This window comes from Eriocheir sinensis, chromosome 3 (assembly GCF_024679095.1).
Source record: "Eriocheir sinensis breed Jianghai 21 chromosome 3, ASM2467909v1, whole genome shotgun sequence".
Lineage (NCBI taxonomy): Eukaryota > Metazoa > Arthropoda > Malacostraca > Decapoda > Varunidae > Eriocheir > Eriocheir sinensis.
The window spans coordinates 9,506,559-9,526,468 of record NC_066511.1 but is presented as its reverse complement, the minus strand read 5'-3'; the positions used below and the strand labels follow the sequence as shown (position 1 = coordinate 9,526,468).

General features: G+C 40.4%; 1 protein-coding gene across 2 annotated transcripts in view; it reads right to left on the bottom strand.

The window, feature by feature from the left end:
* The window catches only part of LOC127004836 (ras-related protein Rab-43-like), a 56,465-nt gene that overhangs the window by 32,468 nt on the left and 4,087 nt on the right, over positions 1-19,910 (bottom strand). For both annotated transcript variants that reach the window (XM_050873016.1, XM_050873018.1), the window contains exons 2-4: positions 12,823-13,073; positions 11,010-11,094; positions 7,029-7,127 (exon numbers count right to left, since the gene is read on the bottom strand). In XM_050873016.1, the coding sequence (XP_050728973.1) occupies positions 7,029-7,127; positions 11,010-11,094; positions 12,823-13,032 (394 nt within the window). In that variant the 5' untranslated portion in view covers positions 13,033-13,073. The remainder of the gene's footprint in view (positions 1-7,028; positions 7,128-11,009; positions 11,095-12,822; positions 13,074-19,910) is intronic.

The window sequence follows — 19,910 nt, the reverse complement described above, 5'->3', positions numbered from 1 at the left end:
AAGTCCTACCGCAAGTAGCTGACAATTTTTAATCATCACCGGCAGAAGATTGCACACAGCTGTCCAGATCATCAATCACTCCTATCTTGGACTTTGATCAAGAGGAGTGCTGGGGGGGAGCAAGGGCTAACCAAGTTGTGTATCATGGTAGCCATTTAAAGCATCTTTTGCCCATGCTACTAATGGGCTGGGGCCATCCACCTGGCCCCATAAGAGAGCCTATTGATGAAAAAATAAAAAGGGGAGAATGTAAAGTAGGGACTCAATTATTAGATATATGAAAATTGTGAGATCCATATATGATGACTACCTTGTGGAAGTCTGTGCAGAGAGAAGGTGGTTTCTGGCAAACTTCCTCTTTGAGCACAAGATGATCCACAGGTATACCTGGAGAATGTTAGAATAGATGTGTAATTAAGAATGATCTGTGATGCAATTGTGGATGAAGGCAAGAATAGGACTGGACTAACAGAAGCCTTGCGAGAATGTTGTAGGACTGATATTGTTACTCTGTTGCTAAAGTCTAAAAGGTTTAAGAAGTGATGATAGGAAGGACATTAAAAATGTATAATATATATATTAATATGGACTGATGTTAATAAACAAACTATATTTCTGAGTTAGTGCTTTAATCAATATGTATAAAAACAAGAAAGAAAAAAAACACTTAAGAGATATGACCATTAACAAAAAAAAAAAGTCAAAGCAAAACAAAAATAGAGAAAGATCCAGACAAAAAAGTAAAAATCATAAATGAAATGGAACACACAAATATAAGCCTCCATATACAAGGCACCTAAGATTTTCATTTCATCTATCAGACTCAAAGTGCAAAGCATTGTTTTAAAAATAATAAGGTAATACTTTCTACATTGAGAAGCAGGTAAGACGTTATCAACCTTCTGCATCAAATTCATCATGTGGTAATATAGGAAGCAGTTTGTGCTAGGAATGTTAGTAGTACTTCCCTTGCCAAGTGTTTTTTTTAAACTCTTTAACATCCTGTTCTGTGTAAGTTGCTAACTTTATCACTCTTACGCTGTTATTCTCGTTTATCAAAATATGATAAATCAGCATAATGGGATGTACATGAGGGAAAGTGCTCCTTGGTTTCCTAATATTAGTCTCTATATTGGGACTGCTGATCAGAGCCTCCAAAACAAAACCTTTTCTATTTCAAACAACCCATATTTTGATCAGTAAGTGCGCTACAGCCACAAGCCCTATTGTTTTGGGCTCAGTCCCTTACATTCACAGTTATTGCTCATAAGATCATACTGGGTCAGATGGTAAAATGATGGTCAGTGATGATTCCTCTAAAATCCAATCAGGCAGCTGGCACAAAGTGGAGTGCAAGTTTTCCTGAAGGGTATTTTGATAACTGGCCATGAATGAAGTGCAGGAAGAGGAGCAAGGCAGGGAATATGCTTCATCCCTGCCTATGGCAAGATTCCTATAACAGGGGATTGCCAGAAAAGTTTTATGGACTGGGCACTCTTTAAAGAACAGGAAACATCAGCAACAGTGCAGCTCCAGAGCAGACAAGTTGGAGACAAGCTCGACAGGTGCTATAGTCCATCGACTCTAACTTAAGCCCTGTGGCTTGGCCCGGGGAAACCCCCACTGTTTACAGATCTAGAGATGACCTGCGCATGGCGATCTGTCTCACTGTTAGTCTGTACATTATCTATTTATGGAATATATATACATTCATAATATGACTGCATGGTATTATGAATGGCTTGGGATTAGAGGGAAAGACAACAACTCAGTAAACCTTCCATATCACTTGGCAACGTGGCTCATGCGACGTTGCTGCCTGACGGACCTCGGCAACAGGCGCCAGGCCGCACCATTCAGTGTTACACAACAATGAACAACTCAAGTAGATCTCACTCTCATGCCCTGCACAGCCATGCAAAAGAGAGAGAGAAAGAGAGAGGCAGCGACCTTCTCTGAGGAGAGTAATGGAGTGATGTGGCACCAGCGCGGACTCGTGGGGAATCCCTGAGTTGCGCCCAAGGGCTCAAGTTAAAATCGATAGACTAAAGGTGAAAAGCGGGAAACCATTTATTCAATGTTCTAGCAACAAAAGGATGAATATGACCAAGATTTTGCCAATTCTCAGTGACTGATCATCTGCAGTTTCTTGCAAGTAAATGCAATCAATGGGGATGAAATCCCACATTTTTTCAGCTCTCTTGGAGGAAGCCAGTCAAGTGACCAAAGACTTCTTCTGTCTACGATGATCTGTTTTAGATCACTGACTTGATCATAAAGGCTGTGTTCTATTTACAATTGAGATCTGAATTCTCATCATCTGGGTGATCTGGATCATAATCTGCCTGATCTAGCTCCAGAAGTGGGTTGTAGTAGATAACAACTACAGTCCACAGCTCTACCAGGGCTGGCCCATGGCTAGTTTTGCATTGGTGCTTGGAATTATGCTTCTCTAGTCCTGGCTATACAGTAAAGCGGCAACTTACATTTTTGTATGCAACTGTATGTGTGATAAACCACTGTGTGACCTACACGAAGGGATGCATACTGCATCGGCGAGTGTTCAAAACTCCTCTTCCTCCTCACTCAACAACACACCACTTTTAATCTATTTCTTCAATTTTCAGCACATATTTATGTCTTAACCCTTTCCATCCGTGATGCAGACATCGGTGTCACAGTATGGAAAGAGTCAAGAGGAAATGGAAGAGGACTAATCCTCTTCTAAACATCTCAATCCTCCTCTAAATTCCTTTTAATCCTCTTCCATTTCCTCTTATGAGGTTTATAAGAGGATTAAGAGGTTTAGACGAGGACTAACCCTTACGCCGTCGGACACCCGTTGGATGCTGACGTCGGCGTCACCGGAGTGAAGGGGTTAAATATTAACCAGCCACCAGCACCTCTGACAATACCCGGGGACCTTCATTGTGAGTAAAATAAGATAAATAGCAAAAATAAGTATCAAAATGGCCGTTGATCCCACTTAAGGCATTCTATTTTTGCAGAGTGATTGATATATACATACATACATACATAAGAACATAAGAACGTAAGGAATTTGCATGAGGCCGGTTGGCCTATACAAGGCAACTCCTGTACTCTCAACCCCACCTTATCTCAATATCCATGACTTTATCTAACCTCTTCTTGAATGTATCTATGGTATTGGCACCCACAACATGGCTGCCAAGCCTGTTCCATTCATCTACCACTCTATTGATGAACCAATTCTTGCCTATGTCTTTGCTGCATCTGAATTTGTCAAACTTAAAACCATTGCTACATGTCCTACCTGGCTCTTTTACTACCAAATTCTTATTGACATCCCCTTTATTAAAGCCCTTCATCCATTAATAGACTTCGATCTAGTCTCCTCACAACCTTCGCCTTTCTAGTGAGTGTAGATTTAAATGCTTCAGTCTATCTTCATAAGGCAAGTTTCTCACTTCCTGACTCATTCTAACATCTTGATATCCATTCTATAGTAGGGGGACCAGAACTGAACTGCATAATCAAGATGAGGTCCAATTAGTGCTAAGTAAAGTTTTAGGATGACTTCAGCACTCCTACTGCTTACGCTCCTTGAGATGAAACCCAGTTCTCTGTTTGCCTGATTTTTAGTCTAAATGCATTCGGCCCTAGGACGGAGGTCAGCGCTTACTAGGACTCCTAAGTCTCTCTCACACCCAGGCCTGCTTAGAGGAGTGTCCTTTAAGGAGTAATTGTGTGAGGGGTTATTCTTACCTACACTCAGAATACTACACTTCCCGACATTGAATTCCATCTGCCACTTCCCCGCCCAATCATATAGTCTGTCAAGCTCACCCTGGAGAACACTAGCGTCCTTGTCTGATTGGATTACTCTACTGATCTTGGTATCATCTGCGAACTTACTGATATCAGTACTAATTCCTGTGTTCAAGTCACTGATGTAAATAATAAAAAGCAGCGGACCCAGAACTGACCCCTGTGGGACTCCACTCGTAACACTGCCCCATTCAGATTTTTTACCATTGATTTGCGCTCTCTGCTTCCTTCCACTAAGCCACGCCTTGATCCAGTTCAAAACTTTCCCATCTATGCCGTGAGCCTGTAATTTTAGTAATAGCCGGTGATGAGGGACTTTGTTGAATGCTTTACTGAAATCTAGATATAATACGTTATAGTTTTCATCTCGGTCAAGCGCCTTGATTACTTTAGTGTAGGACAACAGGTTAGTAAGGCAAGACCTGCCCTTCATGAACCCATGATGTGAATCATGAATTAAATTATGCTTCTCTAGATGGTCCCGAATGCTTCTGGCTATAATTGATTCCAACATCTTTCCTACAACTGATGTTAAGCTAATTGGGCAATAATTTGAGGTGGCTGACTTGCTTCCCTTTTTGAAAATCGGCATCACATTAGCTACTTTCCATTGATTGGGCACATACCCAGAATTTACCAACATCTTAAAAATATCGGTAAGTGGGCACTAAGGACCTCTTTGCATTCTTTCAGAACTTGTGGGAATACTCCGTCTGGGCCCAACGATTTGTTTTTCTTCAACCTACCAATCTCATCCTGCACTACCTGCCTGGTGATGACCACATCCCTCAACTTGTCATTCTCTTCGCCCTCATAAACCTGAACTCTCTCCGGAATGGTTGTTAGATTTTCCTGCGTGAAAACTGAGACAAAATAGTCATTCAACATTTGACTCATATCTTCTCCATTCTCAACGAGCTCACCTGTGTTTGTTTTCAACGGTCCAATTCTATCCCTTGTTTTCATTCTGTACAATTTGAAGAACCCCTTGGGATCATTCTTGGCCTCATTGGCTACCCTAATCTCATAATTTCTCTCTGCTAGGCGGGTGTTCTTCTTCACCGACCTGGCTAGCTCAACATACCTACCCCTGAGGTGTGTTTCTCCGTTCTTTATTTTCCTATAAATTCCTCTCTTCAAGCCAATCTCATGCTTGAGTCTGCAGGTCATCCATTTAAGGTTGTTATTTTCCTTCCTATGTGCTTGGTAAGGGATGTGCTGTCTCTGGCCCTCTGCTATTACTCTAATGAAATTATTGTAGGTTATTTCTACATGGTTCCCCTGCCTTTCCAGTTCCAGCCCTGAGATCTGGCCCTCATCTAGTCCTAAGGTTCCCCAATTTACCTCCTCAAGGTGTCTTCTGAGCCCCTCGTAATCAGCTCTTCTAAAGTCTGGGAACAACACAGGGTTGAGTTCATGGGTCACCGCCCAGTCTAAGTTAAACCTAATTTCCTTGTGATCACTGCCACCTAATTCTCTCCCAACATCTAGCTCACTGATCATATTCTCATTGTTAGTTAAGACCAAGTCTAAAATGTTGTTACCTCTGGTGGGCTCAGTTACTGTCTGCTTGAGAAAATTATCTTGTATTACTTTCAGAAAATCCTCAGATTCTAGATCACCCACCATGCCTTCCCAGTCTATATTCCTATAGTTAAGATCCCCCAATATGCAGACATTTTTACTCCTGCTCGCCCTGTCAACCTCTTGTAGTAATACAAGTGTCCTGCCTGCTAAAGTTGGGTGGCCTGTAAAGAACCCCAGAGTTAGTTTGTCTTTCCCTTTGTGGAGGTCCAACCAAACTGATTCTGAGTCTCTATTTGTTTGAACAGAATTGTTGGTGGAACATTTAAGTGTGTCTTTAATATAAAGTGTCCCCCCCTCCCCCCCTTTCTATCTTTGTGAAACATCTGATAACCATCTATTTCATACTCCGACATGAAGTTTTTGTTTGAGAGAGAGAGAGAGAGAGAGAGGGGGGGGGGGGGGATGGGGGTTGGAGCAAGGCTATGGTTGGGCTAGGAAGGTTTCCAGAGACTAGTGTTAAGACCTTCACACAGGACAGCAGAGAAAGGTTGAGTCATCAAGTTGAATCCATACTGTCCTTCACGCCCACTTTACATACAACCAACAGCATGGCTTTATGATGCTGACATGGCACTGACTTACTTCACCCCATGGGCAGGGATATTTGCTCAACCTTAGAAAAAAATGCTATACCATTGGAATATAGTACTGTATTGATTACTTGTGTTACTCTAACTTTTTTTTATCACCACAAACTTACAAACAAGGCCAACCACAAACCCAGACCGACACTGAAACAAAAACAGTGACTGACCCCAGTCGGGCAACACCAGGATACCTTGAGATAATTATTATTTATATTGTCAGCAAAAACACACACACACACACACACACACACACACACAAGGAAAAGTTGGATAATTATAGATACGGAAACGGGACCACACGAGCGTAAGCCCAAGCCCTGTAAAATTACAACTAGGTAAATACACACACACACACACACACATACACACACACACACACACACACACATTTTACAAGCATTTACACTATGTGAAATAATTATGTTTACAATACACAAAATTTACATTGTCCGAACCCACCAGGAGCACAATACTCACATAAAGTGAAAGGTACCTGTAGTTTCACTTCATGTCCAGTTCCAAGACCTGGTGCTGCCACTGCACCTGCACTATTTCTTACATGAAAAGGTGGAAAAGTCCCTCCTCTGTCAGGATGCAGTGATACCAAAGTTTTACCCTGAAGCTGTCACCACCTAGGCTACATGTTCCCTCACCTAGGCTACATGTTCCCTCAATACACATTCAGTGATGCTGTATGAAGGTCAATCAGACACTTCCCAACAGACATTAGGCAGGATAAAAATTAGTTGTTCATTTGTAAATCATTCCTCATAATAAGATGTGGTAGAAAAGCCCTAAAGTAAAACTACCATGGGAAAACATATTTAACATGTCTATCCGTCATATAGTATATTACAGTCCAAAACAGAATCATGCAAATATATGATAGACACCTCCTACTTATTACACAGACTAAATGAGTACTCTCCTGACATGCATGCAGGATGTGCAATAGTAGCAAGAAATACTTATACACCCATGAGGCTGAAAGGAATGCATAAGGAGGCATGAAGAGTATGACATTCCACAGGGCTGGCAACTCACCAATGAGGATGATGGCCACATGTTGATGCGTGTAGCGCCGCACCTCATCCATCCACCGCTGGACACTCAGGAAGGAGGATCGTTTGGTGATGTCATACACTGAAGAATGAGATAAACATAAATCATAAACTATCAAATCCTACCAAAAGGCACCCCCTATGCTTGGGTTACACCTTATTCTGGTAGGCAAACTGGTGATTTTTTTGTGGGGGTGGTAAGGGAGGCCACTCCAATAAGTTGGCAAGGCCTCTGCCCCAGAAGTGCCAAAATTAAAAAGCTTTTGCTGCATAAAGATCAAGAGGATGCAATGCATAGTAGCAAAAATGGTCCCTTGCCTGAAAGATTTAAGATACAAAGATGGAAAAAGTTGAAATTACCATCCTTAATAAAATAAAAAAATGACAATTGCAATGTTTAGGGCCATGAAGGAAGCAGACAGAATAAATAGGCAAGGTATGTTTGCATGTGGTGGGTAAACAACTTGAGGACATGAAAAGAAGTTGAAAATGCTTGAAAAATATTAAGATACATATACAGCTTTTCCAAAACATGCACTGAGCAGTGGAACAGCTAAGGCAAGGATTGCAAAAATTCAAATGAGTTTGAAGCAAAATTTGGCTGATTGAGACTTGAGAGATGGGACCCACTAGAGCAGTTCATTTCCTGTAAATCACAAGTAGGTAAGTACAACTAGGTAAACACACACACACACACACACACACACACACACACACACAAAAAAAAAAAAAAAAAAAAAAAAATGCAGTGAATGGAATAGAGAATTGATATGAAAGACCTTGTTTGTGTGGGATAAATCAGCAATGGGACATGGAAAAAAATGAAAAAGACAAGATGCACAAATCAATGAACTGATCAATATGGGTATACGCTGGGAGGCAACGTTGCCTTGTCCACGCTACAAAGCCAAACCTGAAGATTCCTCTGGAAAGTCAAAATGCAGGCACCCTTCCAGTCCTAAGTACAGGTAACTCTCGATTTACGCGAGTATTGTGTCCTTGAAGAGGTCGCGTAAATCAAAAACAATGTAAATCAAACAAGAGGTAGTTTTCTATCGAAAAATAAATATTCACTTCATTCAGTGGAGAGAGAGAGAGAGAGAGAGAGAGAGAGAGTATTCATATCACCGAGATATCCACTCAGGCACTCAGCCTCACTCGTGTGAGGAAGAAATGAGGGACACCATGAGCGACTGGCTAGTATTGGTACCAGTACCGAGCAGTCTGGTACCGGTACTGAGCCATCTGGTACCGGTACAGAGCAGTCTGGTACCGGTACCGTACCGTATAGCTGGTACCGTTACTACTGGTACTGGTACCGGTACCTGCCCACCCCTATTGTTGAGTAGCGGGGCAGCGTGGGTACTGTATTGTTGTTCATGTGGCACACGGAAAGAACTGAGCTCAGCTGTGTGGCCGCGGCGCCGTGTGAGTCCAGTTGCATGAGACATCTGGTGGCCACTCCATAAAATATCGCGTATAAGTGAAAAAAACATGTAAATTAAACATTTATTTGGATTTTGGACCCCGCGTGATTTCAAAAACGTGTAAACCAAATCGAGTTACCTGTACAGGAAACCCTCAGTATAGTGGACTAATTGAGGGGGAACATAGTCAGTTAATGCCGAAACTCCGTTATAAGCAGCGGAAATTTAAAAATATGTATAATAATACCAATGAACCTAATAAATATAGGTATTTACTGTGTATGTTGTCTGCATGTTGTTTGTATAGCCACACAGCACACTTGGCAACGGACTGCATGGCACTGAGGCTGCCAGGTTGGCAGTGGGGCCCTGTGGGGGGGACTGTATTGTTACAGGTATGGATAAAATTTTACAAATTTTACAAGTGTGCCAATCTCGAACTGGCAGACAAAACCGTTTTTTTTTTTTTTTTTTTTTTTTTTTTAGTGTTGTGAATAATCTGCTTACTGTTTCTGCCACAAATAAATTAAATTATTGACTTTACAATGGAGATTGATCACATCCTCGTAAGTACTCATTGGAGGATCCTTCAGAACTGCAGGGTTTACCGGAGTGCTGAGTTCATTAGAACTGACCATAGCTTGTTGTTGCAACACTCGAGCTTATTGTCAGGTCAAGAAAAATCTTGAGATGCAACACTACTGTGTTCCATTTTGAGAGGCTGAAGGACCTGGCATGTGCTCAGGAGTATGCAGTGACAGTCTCAAATCGGTTCAAAGTGCTCAGCACCCTGGAGGACCCTGTAGAACTGTGGGATACCTTCAAATGTGAGACTCTGCGAGTTGTCAAGGAGTGCATTGGAGAACGCCCGAGATCTAGGAGTGGCTTTGCCTCGGTGGAGACGCTAGAGAATATCGAGGAGAGTCGCGCTGCCAGACTTGCTGAGAACCAGGACCAATACAGGGCTCTGTCACGTAGGACTAGAGCTCTCCTGAGGAGAGACAAGGAGAGGTATGTCAGGGGTCTCGCTGAGGAAGTCGAGGGCCATTTAAATGTGAATGACCTCCGACCTGCTTACCAAGCCCTGAAGAAGCTCCGCTCCAAGTCTCCCTCTCAGGTGAGCGCTATCCGAACAGCTGACGGCTGCCTTGTGTCGGACATGGATGGGCAGAGAGCTCATTGGGCTGAGTACTTTGAGCAGCTGTACATGGCGGACCCTCCACGTGGGCAGCTTCCAGTTGCTGGGTTGCAGGTGGCGGATGCTGATCCACCCATTGACGAAAGCCCACCCTCTCTGGTCAAGGTCAGAGAGGCTGTGGCAAAGTTGAGGGGTGGAAAGGCACCTGGCACCTGTAACATCAGTCCGGAGCTGCTCAAAGCTGGAGGTGAGGCCATGATCCGCGGGTTGCATGCAGTCTTGAATGCTGTATGGCTGTCTGGTACCATTCCTCCTGACTGGAAGAGGGGGTTGGTCGTCCCTACCTGGAAAGGGAAAGGGGACCGCCAGGACTGCAACAACTACCTTGGTATTACACTGCTCAGTGTGTCACGCAAGGTGCTTGCCCACCTATTGCTGATACGAATTCACAGCCAGCTGCTGAAGATGCAGAGACCTGAACAGTCTGGGTTCACGCCTGGTAAGTCAACAACTGACCTATCCTAGCGCTTCGCGTACTGGTGGAGCACTGACGTGAGTTTCGACAGGGGATGCTTGCAGCCTATGTCAGTCTCAAGAAGGCGTTTGATTCAGTGCATCGTGAGGCACTCTGGGATCTTCTACGACTCTGTGGGATTCCTGCGAGGACTACTGGTTTGCTGACTGGCCTGTATTCTGGGACAGAGAGTACTGTGAAGTGTAGGGGGGGGCTTGTCCAGCTTCTTTCCTGTGAATGCAGGAGTGAGGCAGGGTTGTGTCCTAGATGAAACAGTACAGTCTGTTCATGCTTGTGGCGAGGATATTAAGATCTCAGAAAGTTTCACATATTTTGGAAGCATAGTTCATAACAGCAAACTGATTGTGACAGTTATATGCCCAAGATTGGAATATGCAGCAACAGTATGGTCACTGAGTACTAAGTCAAATATAAGGAAAGTAGAGAGGATTCAGAGGGCAGCAACAAAAATGGTCCCACGACTAAGAGATTTAACATACGAAGAAAGATTGAAGCGAATGAACTTACCGACACTGGAACAGAGGAGGGAGAGAGGAGATCTGATTGTGGTGTATAGGGTGCTGAATGGGATGGAGAAAGTGGACAAGGAAGATTTAATAACATGGGATACAAAAGAATCAAGAGGTCATGGAAAAAAGATGAAAAAAGCCTGAAGAAGAGATATTATGAAGAACAGCTTTCCACAGAGTAGTGGAGGCCTGGAACAGCCTGAAAAAAGATGTGGTCAACACAAAAACAATTCATGAATTTAAGGCCATGTTGGATTATAGTAGATATAGAGACGGGACAGTACGAGTGTAGCTCCTTTCCCATATACCATAACTAGATACACACACACACACACACACACACACTCAGCCTTACCTATAACAACCCCATTGGCTGAGCGGTAGTAGCTTTGAGTTATGGTGCGAAACCTCTCTTGGCCTGCCGTGTCCCATATTTGGAGCTGTGAGCAGATGGAAAGAACAAATAATCATATTAAGAGTATATATTCATGGCCAGCATTGTCCAATAATATAAGAAATAGAAGCTGAAGCAGCAAAATAATAATGATCGATAATATAGCAGTCTGTCAATCTGAATTCCATTACTTTGAATCCGAATAATCTGAATTTTGAAGGCAAAAACTCATTAATTAAAAATGTCCAACAGTGTGCATTCTCATCACTAGATCTGCACCCCAGCTGGTCTGATTTACTCTTAATCACCTGCTCTCTACTACTGCTTTTGCCTCTTTATAGTCTAACTGAGTTATCACTGTTTGAGTGTGTGTACACTGTCAAGACTTTGTCATACATATAAGGTTTTACAAAAGAATTGTAACTTGAAAGGTTAAAATATATCAATAAAGTTTCCCTTCCTCATCCCAAAAGCCTAATTTTGACATTTGTCTTCCTTCCTCTGGCCTGTCACTCACCTTTGTCCCCTTCCCAGTACCCACCCTGTTTCCTCAAAGATAAACAAGAATATAAGGAAACTACATTAGGCCAGAGCTTACACATGTCAGCTCTTGAAAGTAACTTACTCAGCTTTTCCCACCCTCATCCATAAATGTATCTAACTTGAAATTAAAACCTTCAAGTGTGTGCATCAACCTCATATCTGCTTAATTTGCTTCATTAATCCACTACCCTATTCATGAACCAGTTCTTGTCAATTTCCTTCGAGTATCCATATTTATTCATTTCATAGCCATTATTGCAAGTTTTAGCACATGTTCTCAATATTCTAACTCGTTCTAATTACTCTTCTCATTTAACCAGTCTGCTTCAGCTAACTTGAAGCTACGAGTGGCTGAGAAACGGCTAAATATGGAGTGAATATAAGAGTAGCAAAACAGCACTGATTGTGTGTTAACCTCTTCAGTACCATGACGCAGTATATGAGTCATTTCATCTCTCGAACCATATCCTAGAGACGCTGTATGTGCGTCATGGTCATTGGACTATTCTACGTAGTCTGTAAAACCAGGATATGGCATGGAGGTTATGTTTTGTCTGCTTGTATTGAAGGGGTTAACATGCTCCTCTCGTACCCATGCAGCTGCTAGTATTTATTGATTTTTTTTCCCCTCAAAAATCATTTTAGGCATTTTGGGTTACAAAATAAATTCATTTGTGATGGCTAGTATCCAGTCCTGATGTTCTTGCTGTCAACTGGCCCAGGAGTGACCTACCAATATGGCCTCCAATTTACTCAAATTTGGGGTCGCATGCATTAGACAATACTGACCACACCAACCCAGTGACAATTAACACGTTTGGACAGAAATAGTCGTACCAAAGCACACGGGTTAAAATGACTCTTGCTACCTACCCATTTAAAATAAATCCATCTTCACCCATCTAAAACCTTAAATTATATCACCTCACATTCTATATCTTCTCCAAAAGGTGAAAATTAAGATTCTTCAGTCTTTACTTTCCCTTTTTTGAGAAGATATAGAATGTGATTTACTGTGCAGATTAAAATACAAATGAACAGAGTCCACAAGAGTGGAGAGCCATCAGTTACTTACAGATCTTTATTTCAAAGTTTTAGAGTGAGCTGCAAAATCACAAATTTTTAAAATAATAATAATATACAGTTTAGGCCAAACTGTCTACAAGTTTAAAAAAACAAGCCAGTATTTGATCCAAACATGAAGGTATGAGAATCAAGTTCTAACACTCACCTTGACTTTCTTCCCATCAACAACAAGTGACTTCATAGAGAAGTCAACCCCAATTGTATTGCCATGGCGCTCCACGTAATTTCCTGATTTAAAGCGCTGCACAACACAGGTCTTGCCCACACCACAATCCCCAATGACGACTACCTTGAACAGGTAGTCAAATTCATCATCCGAGGAACTGTTTGTTACAAAAGGCTGAGGTGATGTCATAATGAGCTATGCTTGTAACTGGCTCTCTCAGTTTGTCTGACCTGGAAAAATGCAAGCCAAAGAAAATCAAATCAGTATTGATATTGTATAAACTTCAAAACCTAAAGATAAAATAGCAGTAAAGCACATATGTAAGCATTGTCCATACAAAATAAATACAAATAAAGAAATAGAAAATTACAATAAGTTTTCCATGTCATAAAGGATTAGAAAATAAATGAGAATTCCAGGCTTATTGAATTACCATCTGACGAAGTTTTAGTGGGGAGCAGGATGGCATGAGAACAAGTTAGAAATTAAGGGTGTAATTATTCTCCTAGCTAACACCACATCTGTAGCACAAAATTATCCGTAGATACATATGGAGGAGAGGGATGGGAAAACCAAAGGCATAGATTACACAGCAGTGGTTAAAAAAAAAAGATATATCAAACATGCACTGTAAATGGGGATTGTTCAACCATACCACCTAGCAAAGAATTCAAATTTGGTGCCAGATATGTCAGTGAAAAAACAATTGGTAATTTTGATTCATTTAATAATACCATGTGATCATATTGTTGTGCTGGAAGCTTCCCCCGGCAACCATAGGCCTCTAGAAGGCTCCCGGAGAAACGAGCAAGGGGGGGGAGCATGACTCAAGCCCGTCTATGGCTGCGCCCCAGAAGGAAGTGCTAGAAGCTATATATATTTTTTGCTAAATGTTGTCATATCATCAATTTATTTCCCTCACCAACTACATACATGGAGTTATGTAGTTGTGCAAAAAAAAGTCCTGTTGCAGTGCTTGATAATCCTCTTCACTTCCAGTCTTCCTCAGTAACTTGGCATAGTTAGAAAACAAACTCTTATAACTATTTAACCCGGTAGCAGCGACAAGCCAAATTTGTGGCTTTACCGTGTAGCCGCGACGGGCCAAATTTGTGCCATGATTTAAACCCCTCAAAATAGATGATACATAAACTGATCAGAAATGCTGTGATATATATATTATGAAATGGTTTGTGTGAGTGATGATTTTTTTTTTCATTTTTCTCGCTTAGAGGAACCATTAAGAAACGTGATCCCTGCTGCTACCAGGTTAATCCCTCCATCATGTTGTTAATGTAAATTGCCAACAAGACCGGAGCCAGCATCGACCCTTATTCAACTCCACTGATCACTTTCCTCCAAGTGGACCTTGCATCTCTGATCACCGACCTCATTTACCTGTTCTCCAAAAAATCATTCAGCCACCTCAAAAATCCTCCTCTGAGTCCTCCAATGTTCTCCATCTTCCACAGCAGTCTCTTATGTGGCACCCTATCAAGTACTTTTCGAAGATCCAAATAAATTCCATGTGCTCAACATCCCTTTCCTGTACTATGTCTATCACTCACAAGTAAAAACACATCAAATTTGTTATACAAGATCCTCCTTGAAAGCTAAAGTGCTGGTCCGTCAATCTGTTGTTCTACCCCAGGTAATTCATCCACTTAGCATTAATTAGTTTTTTCACAAATCTTTGTTATCACACCACAAAAAATTTCAAACTTTAAGGGTGATCTTCAATGAAATGGTGCCTAAATATCTTGCCTAGTTCAGTAATCACAGTCCTAATATACATACAGTTATTATGGATAATCACTCAGCATCTCCATGAGACAATATTTCACATACATTTTATAGTATAGGTACAGAAAACATGTAAAGGCAATCATCATACTGTGTTGGCTAGTAATCAAGTGCATGTTGGATAGTAATCTCTCTGCCTTGTTCAAACTATCTATAAACTATAGTCCGTTTGCTTCCAGTTGACCCAAGAAGCCCCGCCTGCTATCCTCCTACTGACTCCACCTAAATATGTGGGATTGGCTGGCTAGGGAAGTGGGAGGTGCAGTACACTACATCAAAGTTCGTTTGGTGACAAGGGTGGGGGTAGGTAGGTGACAGGAGGAGGGTGGGCTCAGGCCTTCTCTTCTCATCTCTTCAGATTAGCGGGTAAGATGACGCCTGGTTTATACATCCTTGTATCCCTAGATCCCTGGATCGCGACTTGACCCCCTGCAGTGCTCTCACCCACCACCCCACACCCACACACACACACACCACACACCACCACACACACACACGCACACACACAAAAAATAATAATAATAATAATAAATAATAATATATATAATAAATATATACAATAATAACAAATAACAAAAATAATACACATAATAATAATAATAATAATACACACACACACACACACAATAACACAATATTATTAACATTATAATAATAATAATACAAATATTATTATTATTGTAATATATTATTATTATTATTATTTTTATATTATTATTATTATATTATATTATTATTATTATTTATATTTATTATTATTAATATTATTATCTTCTTTCTTCTTCTTCTCTCTCTTCTTCTCTTTATATATTTTATTATATTATTTATTATATTATTATTATATTATTTATTTCATTTAATATTTATTTATTATATTGCTATATTAATATTATATTAATATCAAAATAATAATAATTAATAATAATATCAATATATCATTATCAATATTATTATTTTTATTATTATTATTATTATATTTATTTTTACACACACACACACACACACACACACACACACACACACACACACACAATAAAAGAGAGAGAGAGAGAGAGAGAGAGAGAGAGAGAGAGAGAGAGAGAGAGAGAGAGAGAGAGAGAGAGAGAGAGAATCTGACCTATGCTGCTCCTTCTCCTTAAGGTCTCTTTGAAAATGTTCATTCCTCACCCAACATATCTGCTCAGATACCCATTACTTTTACTTTTTTTTGTTAGGTGACAGCAAAAATGTTTCACTCGTTTGTTGATTTTTGATTTATTTCACGCATTACACAGAATATGAAGAAATCTAGTTAGTAAATTAAGGCTCTGTTGTCTCAGGCAGCCTCCAACAAGTTTCAATCGCCATCACTTACATCATCATCATCAATCATCAACAACAAGCTCACTAGCCACTTCAATTTATGCCTTTCCAGGGAGGGCGTGGGGGGGCTACTCGTCTGGGACGGACATAACAAACCCCATCAAACCCCCATCAATAAAATGTGAAACACAAGAAAACAAAAAAAGAAAAAAAAAAAAAAAAAAAAAGTAGAGTTTTCTTGAGGGTTGCTGGAGTCTCCAACACATTGATTGTGTTACATATTATTTATATATTTTATCATTACTATTTGTTACTAAAATATAATTTAATTCTGTAAAAATAACATATGAAATTTTTTTTTTTTTTTTTTTTTTTTTTTTTAGGATGATTTATTTTTAATTTCAATGGGGTTTAATTTCAAGCAATATTCAAGTTGTCTTAAACAAATAAAAAAATGAAAGCAAAATTAAACTCATAAAAAAAGGTTTGAATAAATTGAGAAGGAATAAGCATGACAAAGAATAAATGAAAAGATTATAATGTGTAATTTGACTGAACTGCATGGTAGGCCCTTCTTGTAGCAACCTCCCTCTTCTCATTTTTTTACACAGAGTACACTATTTGCTACAATTACAAGTACACTAAAGGAGTTTAAGGTCTTTGCATATCGATGGAGGGATTTGGGGGTGGAATGGGCAAATCAATGCCATCAGTAGGGAGTAGCCAATTTCTCAGTTGTGTCTTATCCACTGTGTTAGGATTAAGAGGGAAGATTCTACACTTGTGGAAACCTTCCTTGATGTTATGATGGCTCATTGGCTGTTCAAATGGCATCCTAAGTACCCTAGGAACATTTTGGGGGCAATCCAGAGGTTTCCCTGAATGCACTGGAAATATTTGATTACCTTCCTAAGATGAGCCTTGAAACTTTTGTATATAGACACATCTATGGGCAGACACATGAGTGGTGTGATATTTATCTTTAAATGAAGAAAATAAGTCCTTTAGTAATAAAATATTCCATGAAGTTTCCCCTTGATCAGAAAGAAGAAAACTATTACAATGTCCCCAGGGCAGACTCACTAACTATGTAAAGTCGCCATTTTCATAGAAAAAAATCACAATTTCTTAACATTGTCAGCATCAAGATTAAACAAAATACAGCTAGATATACTAAGACAGAAACGACTACACAACCACCTTTAGCAAGCCCTTAGGGCCTATAAGCACTACTGGCAACTGGAAGTGGGACTGACAATCTGATTTGCGTACCATCATCAGAGAAGATTGAGAGTTGAGTGAGAAAGAGAAGAGAAAGGATAGTATTATTATTAGAGGTCTACCCTTTGGAGACAGCTTCCAAGGGAAGTTTAATCCCATAGCCTCTTTCTTATTGCCAGAGAGATTGGGCCCAATTAATTTTTGGATGTTGTACCTATTTCTCCTTCCTTAGTCAGAGCTAAAATCCCCAATTCCAGCTTGAAACAAGAATTTTTATCAAGGAGCAACACGTTATCTAATACCCATTATGCACAGGTTTTAATTTCCAGGGATCTTACTTATAATCAGAGAGAGGAGCTGTGGAGAAAGAGAGCTGCTGGTCGTACTGACATGGGTTCTTTGCCCAGTCAGGGAACCTGATCAGGTAGTGGCTCAGTCCTTGCTTCTGCTTCTGTGTCGTCAGAGCCTAACCCCCTTGCCTGTCCTATTACTGTTTCCCCAACAAAAAACGATCATTATACCTTTCCAGTTCCAAGTGTACTGATGTTAGCGTCCCTGTACAAAAATTCTTTATAACTTTTGTTCTTTTGACTTTCAATTGTTTGGTGCATAAAGTTAGTATGCTAGTAGATTTACTGCCTAGCTGTACAGTAATGTAGCGTTGTGGTGTGTGTGAGACTTGGCTTAATTCTGATATCAATGACTCTGTTGTTAGTATAGCTGGTTAAAATTTTTTAGAAATGAATCTCCTAACTTAAGAAAACATGGTGTTGGAGTTTAAATTAGGGATGACATTAATGTTGGAAGAACCTATAATGATGATCCCAACACAGTTGGGGTGTGTTTGCCTGATTTTGGTGTTACTATATTGGCTGTTTACAGACCTCCCAGTAATTCTTTGGAGGACAACACATATAGCTCTCATCTTCTACCTTGAATCTGTTTGAGGATAAATAACTTATTCTGGCTGGGGATTTTAATCTGCCCTCCATTGATTGGTCCACTGACATTCCTATTGGTAGTTCTTTACTTGGTGAGCAATATCTAGATTGTTTTAGTTCTTTAGGTCTTATACAATGGGTCAAGCAGGCTACTTATCTTTGCTCTAACAATATATTGGATTGGATTTTTACCACTGAAAATGATGGAATGTCAAATGTAAATTTGATTGACCCCTTTCCTGGCTGTGACCATTTTCCAGTATTATTTGACTATCTATTTTGTCCCCTTGAATCTAGCCCAACAAATTCAAATGATGGATATGATTTTTTCAAAGGAAAGTAAGGACATTGATTGGGACATCGAATTCATGGGATTAAATATTGATCAGTCTTACTCAAGATTCAAGTGTTTAATGTATAATACCTTCCACCGCTTTATTCTCAAGAAACCAGGTTCCTGTTCACAAAAGCGTCCTTGGACCACTAGCATACGCTGCATACCTAGCAACATCAAACATTATAAACGGCAGACTTGGCTTAACTATAAAGATGCTCGTTCTATGTTTGGTAGATCATCTCCTATTGCCTTAAGGTTGTGGTATGTTTTTAGCTGCTTGTCCCTAGAATTTAGAGAGATTGTCCATCAGTCAATCATTAAATTATGAAAGATCTTTAGTCTCTGCTGGTCACCCTGATGTGAAGCGTTTTCACGCTTACCTCCGTCATAAGAAGGTTCAGCGTCCAACTGTTGGGCCGTTATATAGTGAGGACGGATGGTGTGTTGAGGCTGCAGATATGGCAAACCATTTCATTGGGGCTTTTTCTAGGGAGTTCATGCTTAATCCTTATCCTATACAGATTAGTAATAATAAATTTGTAGTTTCCCAAATGTCAGCCTTTTTGGAACATAGTCAATTACTTTCAGCTTATCAGTATTGTTTCAGATCAGGCAGGTCAGTGTCTGGGCAATTATTATACACATGACTGTTACTGATCACTATGATCAAGATTTTTCTGTGGATGTTATATTTTTTTACTTTAAGAAGGCTTTTGATGTTGTGAACCATAGACTGTTACTTGAATGTTAGATAGCATTGGAGTTGAAGGCTGTTTGCTGGGCTGGCTGAGTGATTACTTGACTGGTAGGGAAATGAAAGTGGTTGTGCACGACTATGAGAGTTCTGCGGTTGAGGTTGGTAGCGGCGTTCTGCAGGGTTCAGTGATTGGTCCCTTGCTATTTCTTATCTATATCAAACATGTTGTTTCCGGTTTAAATTGTAAATTCTGTCTCTTTGCTGATGACCTCAAGTTATTTTCAGCCTCAGTAATCTCGAAATCTGACTACAGTCATCCCCGCCCGTCAAGGGAGTATTTAGATCGGACTTCTTGCGACGCGACCGCAGAACGACGTACTATCTATACTATAACCTGGAAGGAATATGCATGGGGAAGTCACCTCTGACACGCTCATATAAAACATGTTTTTTTCGTTTTTTTAATGACTGAATACGAGACAAGACCTGTTTAGACAACAATATAAGTAGCCAAATAGCCCAATCTGCCAACACTGCAGTTTTAGAGCGTTTTTTTTTTTTTTTTTAATGTTGCTGGGGAAGAAAATCTCGACCAGTGAGCCGCTGGTCCCTGAGTGGCTGGACAGCCAGCCTAGGAAATCTAACCAGTCACGTCAGAACGTAACTAACGCCATCATCCCCTTGCCCTCCTCCTCCTCCTCCCTCCTCCTCTCCTCCTCCCTCCTCCCTCCTCTCTTTCCTCCCTCCTCTCTCCCTCCCTCTCTCC